Source organism: Cryptosporidium hominis, assembly GCF_000006425.1.
Source record: "Cryptosporidium hominis TU502 chromosome 1 CHRO011052, whole genome shotgun sequence".
Lineage (NCBI taxonomy): Eukaryota > Apicomplexa > Conoidasida > Eucoccidiorida > Cryptosporidiidae > Cryptosporidium > Cryptosporidium hominis.
The window spans coordinates 1-9967 of NW_667196.1; the positions used below are offsets into that span (position 1 = coordinate 1).

General features: G+C 32.0%; 6 protein-coding genes across 6 annotated transcripts; 2 read left to right on the top strand and 4 right to left on the bottom strand.

Moving 5' to 3' along the window:
* Positions 1 to 1940: 1940 nt before the first annotated feature.
* Positions 1941 to 4253, top strand: Chro.10157 (ABC transporter (1D44)). Its single annotated transcript, XM_661075.1, has 1 exon — positions 1941 to 4253. The coding sequence occupies one exon, from the start codon at positions 1941 to 1943 to the stop codon at positions 4251 to 4253; it is 2313 nt and encodes a 770-aa protein (XP_666167.1).
* Positions 4254 to 4286: 33 nt separating this feature from the next.
* Positions 4287 to 4823, bottom strand: Chro.10158 (hypothetical protein). The annotated part of the gene is made up of 1 exon (XM_661076.1): positions 4287 to 4823. One exon carries the CDS (start codon positions 4821 to 4823, stop codon positions 4287 to 4289), a length of 537 nt encoding a protein of 178 aa, XP_666168.1.
* Positions 4824 to 5591: 768 nt separating this feature from the next.
* Positions 5592 to 6068, bottom strand: Chro.10159 (protein phosphatase 2B regulatory subunit). Its single annotated transcript, XM_661077.1, has 1 exon — positions 5592 to 6068. One exon carries the CDS (start codon positions 6066 to 6068, stop codon positions 5592 to 5594), a length of 477 nt encoding a protein of 158 aa, XP_666169.1.
* Positions 6069 to 6369: 301 nt separating this feature from the next.
* Positions 6370 to 7410, bottom strand: Chro.10160 (cell cycle regulator with zn-finger domain). Its single annotated transcript, XM_661078.1, has 1 exon — positions 6370 to 7410. The coding sequence occupies one exon, from the start codon at positions 7408 to 7410 to the stop codon at positions 6370 to 6372; it is 1041 nt and encodes a 346-aa protein (XP_666170.1).
* Positions 7411 to 7912: 502 nt separating this feature from the next.
* On the top strand, positions 7913 to 9304 carry Chro.10161 (hypothetical protein). The annotated part of the gene is made up of 1 exon (XM_661079.1): positions 7913 to 9304. The coding sequence occupies one exon, from the start codon at positions 7913 to 7915 to the stop codon at positions 9302 to 9304; it is 1392 nt and encodes a 463-aa protein (XP_666171.1).
* A 31-nt stretch (positions 9305 to 9335) lies between these two features.
* On the bottom strand, positions 9336 to 9638 carry Chro.10162 (hypothetical protein). The annotated part of the gene is made up of 1 exon (XM_661080.1): positions 9336 to 9638. The coding sequence occupies one exon, from the start codon at positions 9636 to 9638 to the stop codon at positions 9336 to 9338; it is 303 nt and encodes a 100-aa protein (XP_666172.1).
* Between the last annotated feature and the right edge of the window lie 329 nt (positions 9639 to 9967).

Genomic DNA, 9967 nt, shown 5'->3' on the forward strand with positions numbered 1-9967 from the left:
AATAGGCAACCAAAAACAAAAGGAGATAAAATCTTTAGAAATCTTATCCTGAGAAGAGCCTATTTTGTCTAAAGAAAACGAGCCAAGATTTTGATTATTTATCAAAGATTTAAATACGGAATCATCTCTTGAAATAAGTAGGCTCAAAGAAAAGGTTTTAGGTATAATAATAATTCCAAACCATTCTAAAAGACTATTTTCCATTTGGTTCATATACTTTTCTTTTAGCTCCTGTATTTGTTTTGCATGTTGTTCAATTTCAGATGACTTATTCTCAGTAATATAATCTATTGTAGGCTTGTAATCAGAAATAATCTTGCTAAATCCAAACCAAAGAGCAGGAGTTATACCAGAAGACAAGACCATAGAACACCATTCTGGGTTATTAACTGGACTTTGATCTTGGAAAGTCAGTAAAAATTGCATCACTTTTTCTAAAAGTCCAAATTTTATTAAAACTGGACTAGCAATCATAGTGCATAAGATTTCTCTCATTTTCTCAGCCATATTTAGTGAGCTTCCTATGTTTGTCGATTGAATGTAAGAATTCGAGATTTCAACTACTCTTAATATAATAGATGCAAGGATCATATTTTGTTCATTTCCTATTAAGCTTTCACTACCTTGTACCACATCAACATTATACATTTCGCTGTTATAAAAACTATATTCAAGAAACAAGAAGCAAAACCCAATTAGATCAGNTATAATATCCAGAAATACTTGTTTTTCATTACTCGCCTCCACGATAAACTTTAAGCAATTTTGGGACTTTGATATATGAAATATAATCTCAATGGAGATTTGTAGAATCTCAAGATTTGAGTACATTGGTGAACCAAAATCAGTAATTAACAAAAACTCATCAATAATGTTATCAGATTGAATAAACCCTTTGTGGGGTCCGTCCTTTTTGATAAATTGTTGAGTTTCTTCTTGAATAATATTCAAAATCTTTGAAACTGAACCATTATAGGTGATCATTTTTTGTACCTCTGAATTTGACTTAGTTAGGAGCATTAATAGTTCAAGAGAGTTCTGTAAATAAGAACTACGATTATCTAAACCATCCATAATAAGCTCTAAAAGTATTCCCATGCAATCTCCTTGAGAAAGAATTATTTGATCCAGTTTAAAGTTTCCTAATCCGCTCTTTTGGATTATACTAAGAATCTTTACAACATCATACTTAATATAAATGTCAGTCTCCTCATAATTTATATGTCTCAAAGTTTCAAGTAACTGGATACCTCCTTTACTTACGTTTGCAACTTCCTCAATAATTTTTGCATTTTCGACCTCTATTGAACTTTCCTTATTGGGAAAAGGACTTGGAAAATCACAGCAACTTATAAACTTAGAATTACTTTTGTTATCATTAATCATCTTTATTATTAACTGAAGTATATTTGAAAGGATATTTTTGTTAATATCATTCCCCATCCAGCTTATTACCCAAAACACTAATTGTACCCACTCTCTCTGTAAAATTAAGGCATTTCTATTTTTTTCTCCAAATTCCACTAGAGAATTAATCCCTGCCTCGACTTTTTCAGTATTTTTTGAAGTGATTGAATTCCTTACATCAGCTATAATATAGTCAACATCCAGTGAGGCATCCAGAAGAGAAACTGAATTCAACACCTTTTCATTGACTTTTCTCAATAGAGAAAATGCCATCTTTGTTACAATCGGTGATTAAAGCTGCAGAATCCTATTTGTCTTCTTTCTCATTTCAACCTTGTATTTATTTATCTTGAAAAAAACTCCAAGTAAGTGGCGCGCAAGGCAATGAAATAAAATACTAGAAAATAATATTGTTTGGAATAAAGATAAATAAGTCTGGTTATAATATTTATCAAATGGAAATAAATAATGCGGAGATTTTTCATCGGAACTAAAAGCTTTTGATATTCTGAATTTACAATTTGGTCATTCTGATGTGGGCTTTTACTCAGAAAGCTTCCAACTTAAAAATCTTGAAACCCCATCCTTTTGTTCTGAATAGGTCAACTAAATATGGAATTCTTTATTTGGGAGTGTTTGCAACCTCAATTAGAGGAAAGAAGGCTTTTTTTCCTTCAGAGTCTAATCTTGCACAAGGCAATTGCATGCATGCAATGACAATTTCAACCTTTAAAAATGAGGACCTTGCGAAAGAAAACAAGCTTGTGAATATACTAAAGAAAAGTAGATTTATTCAAGAAAAGGATTCAAAAAATATTGAAATCCTGACTAAATATTTATGGCCAAAAAATAGGGAATATAGAAAAAGAATCATCTTTTCTTTATTAAGCTTAGGTGTTGCTAAGCTTGCCACAATTCAAGTTCCATTATTGCTTTCAAGACTTATTGACAATGTAGGAGCTATTAGCTCTTCAAATCTTTCTTTATCTCTTACTAACAAACTCAATGTTTTCTTCTTAATTAGCTCTTATGGTATCGCAAGAATCTCTTCTTCTGGCTTTAATGAGCTTAGAAACGCCCTTTTTTCTGAAGTTAGTCAATCTGCATGCAAGGATTTATCGCTAAAGGCCTTCCACCATTTTCACAATGTTAGTAATTTGAGTTTTATTCAAAGTCATAGATCTGGAGAACTCCTAACTATAATTACCAGAGGATTTAAGTCCGTATCTAAATTGCTTAATATAATGATATTTCAGATAATTCCCACTACTGCAGAATTTCTAATGGTTTTAGGGATTCTTCTTCACAAAGTTGGTTCTGAAGTAGCACTGATTACACTAGCCACAATGGTAGCTTATATGGACTTTACTAGAAGAATTACCCATAAAAGAACTATTTACAGAAAAAACATGAACACCTCCGAACAAAAATCGAATGGTCTCTTAAGCGATTCTCTAATCAATGCAGAAACTCTTAAATATCTGAATGGTGAGAAATATATTTATGATCTCTATTCAAAATACCAGGAAATATATAAGAATTCGAATGTTAAGGTACAAACATCCCTGGCATTTTTAAATTTTGGCCAGAATTTCATATTTACAGGAGGACTTTTATCAGCAATGTTGATAACCACGAACAAAGTTTTAGCAGGAACGTTACCTATTGGTTCCATTGTACTGGTAACTTCTCTTTTATTCCAACTTGCTATTCCCTTAAACTTTATTGGTATGATTTACAGAGAGTCAAAATTAACTTTGATTGACTTAAGCAAGTTAAATGAGTATTTAACCATAAAACCGAAAAATTCTTCAAATTCTCAAGATAGAACTATACAACTGAATCCAAAAACTAAAGTTTTAGACTTTTACAAAGAAATGAACCTCAATGGAACCGAATCAAGTTCTGAAAAGAATTCAATTAAATTAGAAAACGTTTCTTTCGGTTTTCCATCGACTTTTGGAAATGAACATACATATATTGAAACCTCGAACTCTTCTGATGATTTAGTTGTGAATGATCTTTCTCTTGAAATTCCATTAGGAAAGAGAATGGGATTTGTTGGATCTTCTGGTAGTGGAAAAACAACTTTAGCAAAGCTGATATATAGAATATTCGAGCCAAACTCAGGAAAGATTCGAATCTTTGGAAAAGAAATTGAAGATTATGAAATAAATGAATATAGAAATTGCTTTGCAGTACTCCCCCAAGAAGTTTTACTTCTTAATATGAGTATTATTGACAATTTAAAAATTGCAAATAACAACGTAACTTTGGATGAGATTAAGTCAGCATGTAAACTTGCTGGAGTTCATGAGAACATTTTGAAGATGAAGAATGGATATGAAACCATTGTAGGTGAAAGAGGATGTAGCTTATCAGGAGGTGAAAAGCAAAGATTAGGTTTTGCTAGGATGCTAATTAAAAAATCACCTATTTGGATTCTAGATGAACCTACCAGTGCTTTGGATTTAATAAACCACAATTTCATGGTAAAAATGCTTTCATTTCTCCATGAATACTCTCTATCAACCTCAAATTCTGTAAATATAAGTGATAAATACGATTTAGGATCTAAATATAAGGATATATTTACCCTAATACCTTATGTTAAAGATAAGAAAGAAATTCAAAGCATTAAGAAGCTTATAGATGATATTGTAAAGCTGCCATTAACTATCATTGTAATAGCTCACAGACTCTCCAGTGTCCGTAACTTTGATTTAATAGCATATTTGGAAGAAGGAAATGTCAAAGAGGTTGGAGATCACGACCAACTTATTGAAAATAAAATGCAATACTACCAGCTTTGGAACAAACAACATATTGACAGCATACTAAAGTAGTAAAAATAGTTTAATCTCTAACCTAATTAATTATTAATTGTATATTCTTTCTAGAGCTTTTATAAAACCTTGCTTACTTGATATCTTGCTCAGTGGGATATTCTTGCTGATCTTTTTTGGAGCCTTAATCTGTGCTGATTTACAAATATCCATATTTACTTTTACTAAAGGAGCCTTAAATGGTCTTATAAGGTTTTTCTTAACAAGAGAATTTTTGTTATCATCATTGTTTTCCGGTGATTTTGGAGGAGTCTTATTAGGAGTACCTTTCAAAACAGACGATGTATTTGCATCCAAATCTTCATCTGCTTCTAGTTCAACCTCTTCAATTTTTTCTTCATTTACAAGCTCTATTAAATGTCCTGGAAAGCTAATTTTTGAAATGTTTATTTTCTGAACATGAAAAGAAAACGATTCTACAATATCACCTTTATATCCATTTTCGTCAGTCTTATACAAAGAAATTCGGTTAATCCCTTTAATATTATCTATTACTACCACTCCATCATGCCATGTTTTTGTCTTCTGAGTTTTTTGTCGTGTATAAAGTACCTCAAATTGCTTCTTCATAGTTAATCTGCAATATTTTATCACCAAAACATATAACTTAAATGTACTATTGAAATCAAATAAATTATATTTAAGCCAATATTAATCTGAACTGTCCTAGACAACAGTATAAATGCCGATGAGAAATAACCATAAAATTGTCTGTATTCCCTATTCAAGCCATATACTTTGTAAATAAATGTTATTAATATTTTATAATTATCAAATAGTCTTAAAAAAAGAAAGGTTAAACAACCTAAGGCTTCTCTAAAGTTAAATTTTCCGAAATATTGATGTTTGTGGATCCCCAAGATTTTTATTTATAATTTTTTTTTAATCAATAAAAAAAATCAATAAATTGTGTGGGGAGTTGGCACTTGCATGCATGCAAAACTTTGGCACTAAATATTTGAATATTCATTTTCTATTCAACAAAATCTCAAAACAAGAAGTAAACATAAAGCCATTTATTATATATTGATGAACCCGAACTTCAATTGCTCGATTAATTATTTATTCATACTTTAATATGGCTTGAAATCCAATATATATCAATAGAAATAATTCATGCACGCAGTGAATTAGTAAAAGTAGAAAACTATGTTTAGCTTAGCTGAAAAAAAAAAATGAAAAAAACCTAAAACTGAAATTGCAAATTGAGTTTGGTATTAATATCAAGATGGGCAACCATTTCACAAAATTCTTCATAAGAAATGAGCCCATCTCCGTCTTTATCTGCTTGAATTATGCACCTATCGACCAATTGTTGAAGCTAAAATAAAAATTAGATTAATTTGTTTTAGTGAAATTTAAGTTAAAATACTCTGAGAGTAATAATGGCATTATTCCAAAACTTACTTGTAAATCCTCCAAATTATCTCCAACCATCATTTTCATAACCTTAAAAAGCTCCCCATTTGAAATCCAGCCATCACTATTTACATCATAAATATCAAAAGCAAACTTCATCTTCTCTTCTGGATTACTCCCAACAGCTAACCTTGCAAGACCTATAATGAATTCAACAAATGATACTTTACCGTCCTTATTAGTGTCAAAAATAGAAATCACACGCTTTACCAATGGATTATCTGCAATTTCTGGCATTTCAAAAAGCTCATGTGGGTCAAGCTCTCCATTTTGATTAGTATCTAGTGCCTTGAATCTAGAGTATATACGAATGATATCTCTTCTAGTAAAGCTCGCGGCGTGTACTAGCTCAAGCTTTTCCTGCTCTGAAATACCACTTGATTCATTTCTAAACATTAGTTTGGCGATCAATTTCGTGCAAAAAGACTAATAGAAGAGAGCTTACCCCATTTCTTTTTTTAATGGTTTCCTCCTTAAAGCTTCACCTGGGAAGATCTTTGATCTCTATTTGATTGGATCCAATATTTAATTTATTTTCTTGATTTTATATTCAACTAGTCGGAAAAGCGCTCTAAACGTACGGCATGTCTAGTGCAAATACAAAAAATTGCAGATAAGTTAAATGATAGAAAAAAACTGCAATATTTTTTTTTTTTTTTAATAAGATTAGAACTACCTAATATAATAATATAACAGACTAAAGAGAGTCGTCTCTAATTTTACCAGACTCCTGCTTTGAACTTAATAATAAACTACTTTCTTCTGTTGTTTTTGGTTGGCAATCCACGACCACATCGGTGTTCGTATTAGATACATTATTTGATCCATTTGTGTGCTCATTATTTTGAATATCTCTATCAGGTTTCTGAGAATATTCAAAGTTTATTCCATCACCTACCTGGTTTCCAACGGGAAAAATCCACAAAAATGGGTTCGAGCCAAATACTTGTTTAAACGAATGCATATAACCCTTAAACCACATGTTAGTATAGGAAGTGCTTCTAGACTTCTCACAGAATTCAATAGTTGTCATAGAATTAAAAACTAACCATAAATGAAAGAAAAAGAAGGAAAATAATACAACTACCAAAAATGCTGATAAAATTTCGGCCAACAAAAGCGCGACAATATCTCCAAATTGAATAGTTGTCATATTGAGGCTCTTATTTAGGGTAGGACCCAATGTAATGGTAATAAAAGAACATGAAATTGCAGAGTATAATATTAAAAGTAGGAGGTGTTTATGGTTTCCCCAACCAACACAGTTGCTGATCCAGGGACAGTGGTGATCCATTTTAAGAACACAAGTTCTGCATACTCTACAATGGTGAGTTCTATCAGGCTTGTATTTTGCACACCACTTACAATATCTCCTTTCTCCATTACTTTTTAGCTCTTTTGATTTTAAATCGCTTTGTAAGCCTCCTGTAGTTTTAATGCTCCATTCGGGAGTATCCGGAATCTCCCCAGGCTTTGTCAAGATACTAAGAACAAAGCAAACGAGCGTCATGAGTACAAATATATTGAAAATGACCACTTGAGTAATGCCAGCTTCGCTATTTTCCTTAATTAAAGGAATAATATGGTAAAACGTATAAATCAAATATAAACACATTATAATAACCACTACAAAGATGACAGGGAGCGCAGTGAGCACTTTCCTCCTAAATTTATCGTATCCATTTGAATGGTCTAGCAGAATATCATCTGTACCAGCCATATTTGTTGATTTGATCATCTATATTTTTAGATCCTTTTCTTTTAACCTGTTTTCCTTAAAGTATAAATGGCTATTCTTCTAAAACACAATCCATATATACAAATTACCTTATTAGAAATTTTCCCGATTCACTCTTTTTTTCAATTTCCATTCACTTACATGTAATATTTCTTAGATGGTAGACATATTCCCGCATATTTAAAGGCTCCCTAAACTATTATTTCTGCACCCCTAAATACCGCCACATATTTGGCGGGAACGTGAAGTCACTAAAAGTGGCAAGTATTAATCAAAGGAAAACTTGATCATTGAATTAACAAAGAAGACGAATGTTGTACAATTGAGATAAAATAACGGATGGGATTTTGGGGGTTTCCTATACCCTTTTGGATTCTGTTCACTGCACGGCGATAAATGTGTGTATTTCAAATTTTGAGTTTACGAGCAAAATATAGTTGGCCAGATCATTAATAAAGTATCACTAAAACTGAGTGAGGTCCATAAAAGCATCCATACTACAATGTTGAATAAAGAGACATCTAACTCTCTCAAAATACCGGAATACTGCTTTAGGCGTCGTAACTTTAAAGGAGAGGGGGAGCTTGAAAATTCAAAATTACATGCATTCACTGATGAATGTTGGGACTCGCCGAGAATAACCCCAAACTTTGGTGATGAAAATGATAACCTATTACCAAATCGGACACTGAGTAGGGTACCTAGAATTTATTCTTTGGCTGAAGGTGATTTTGAGGATTTTGAGAATAAACCTGAAGCTCTCAAGCCTCTTTTTGACGCCGTCAGAGAGTCATCAAGCATTGATTCAGAGATCACTATTCACGCAGAAGAGTACATTGAACCCGCTAATGATGGCTATGATTATGATGATGATGATTATGATGATGACGATGAAGCGTTAACTCCGCTTGCATCTTCTGCTGCTAGATATAGACTTTATGATATTGATTGGGATGAAAAGCTAAGGCTGAAAAAAGACGAGCAAATCAGTAATATCCATGAAATTCAAGATGATATAAAACTTAAAGACGCTGATTTTTGCCTTCTAGATTCCACAGGAATAAAAGGTCCTAAGGAGTTCGAAACTAAGCAAGGTAAAGTTATTATTTCGGAAGATGGAGACTTCAGTTTTGAATTTTCTGATAGAAGGAAACTGTTCACAGTCAAAGGAGGAGGATGTTTCGTTTTAGTTAGTGATGTTATTGATAAGAAAAGAAGGTTTTCTGGCGATTCATCATTTGAGTCTGCTGATGCAACTAACCAAGAATACAATGAAAGTAAATACCACGTTAGTGAGCTTCCGCAACAACATTTGAAGAGATATATCTATGGAACTCATCTTTGTGAAACTATCAAATCGTTCATTCCAAAAGTAAAGCTTAAAGTTCCCCAAGAAGGGACTTATTTTTTGATGTCTAATCATTTAACTTTTGCTGATTTTAGAGCTGAATTTATCTCAAACCTATCAGACCAGGTTCTCTCTGCTCATCTTACTAATTATCAATCAACCGTTATATTTACCTCAAAAAGTGGTAAGAGAGTAGAACTTGATAAACTAATTCTTGACAAAATGGGAGTTTTTGAAGAGGTTGACCAGGCCTTTGAAGAAATTAAGTACAATGATTACTTAATTAAGAAATCTCATGAAGTTTCAGAATGCGGAATTAAATGGTCTACAATTATCAAAATCTGGAGGTTGATACTCGATAGGCTTGTTGATTGCAAAAATTTGGAGTTGAAGGGGCTTAAAGCCTACTCTGAATCTCTTATTAGTTCTGATGTAGATTTAACCCTTTGTGAGAGCTTTTCCATTGGGGAAAATTGTATGATGGACTGGCACATTAAAAAAAGTGTCTTTGAGAATATATTCCCAATTCAAGTTGAGAAGTTCTGACTTAAAATTTTTAATCAAATTTAGATAGTAATTACTTAGAAGTAAATCCCTTTAACGATTTTAATGAGCTCGCAATATCATTATACTTGAATGAATGTTTGTTTAAACCATTATTAACCATTCCAAAGCGAATAAGTGCCAATATATCGTGATACGGGATATTCTTACAACGTTCACTTGCAACATTGTGAGAGTTATCATTTAAATGAATATTCTTGTAAAAATTTGTCAAGTTACTTTGGTTAAATGACTTGAGATGTTTTTGAACTTTCTTCTCGGAAAAGTTCAACTTTGATTCAATCGATGCCATGTATTCCAAAATTATAATAAACATTGAAAATGATTCTTTGTATTGAGAATTATATATTTCTTTTTTCTCATAGAACTCTAATACTTTGTTAAAGTATGTATCTGCCTTTTCAATTTCTTTGGAAAAAAGCTTAAACGCGAAACAGCTTGTGTTCCCTGATTCATTTTCCTCACCTTCCTCCTCTTCTTCAGAATCTAGCTGATTTTCAACTTGAACAATGTTGTAATGGAAGATACTTTTGATAGTTAATATGAAGTACAGGGCTGAAACAGAATTATAAAGAAAAATTTCTAAGTCAATGCAAGGAATCGTTGGAATCGATTCCTTGCTCCCAAACTCAAAGTTAGATATTA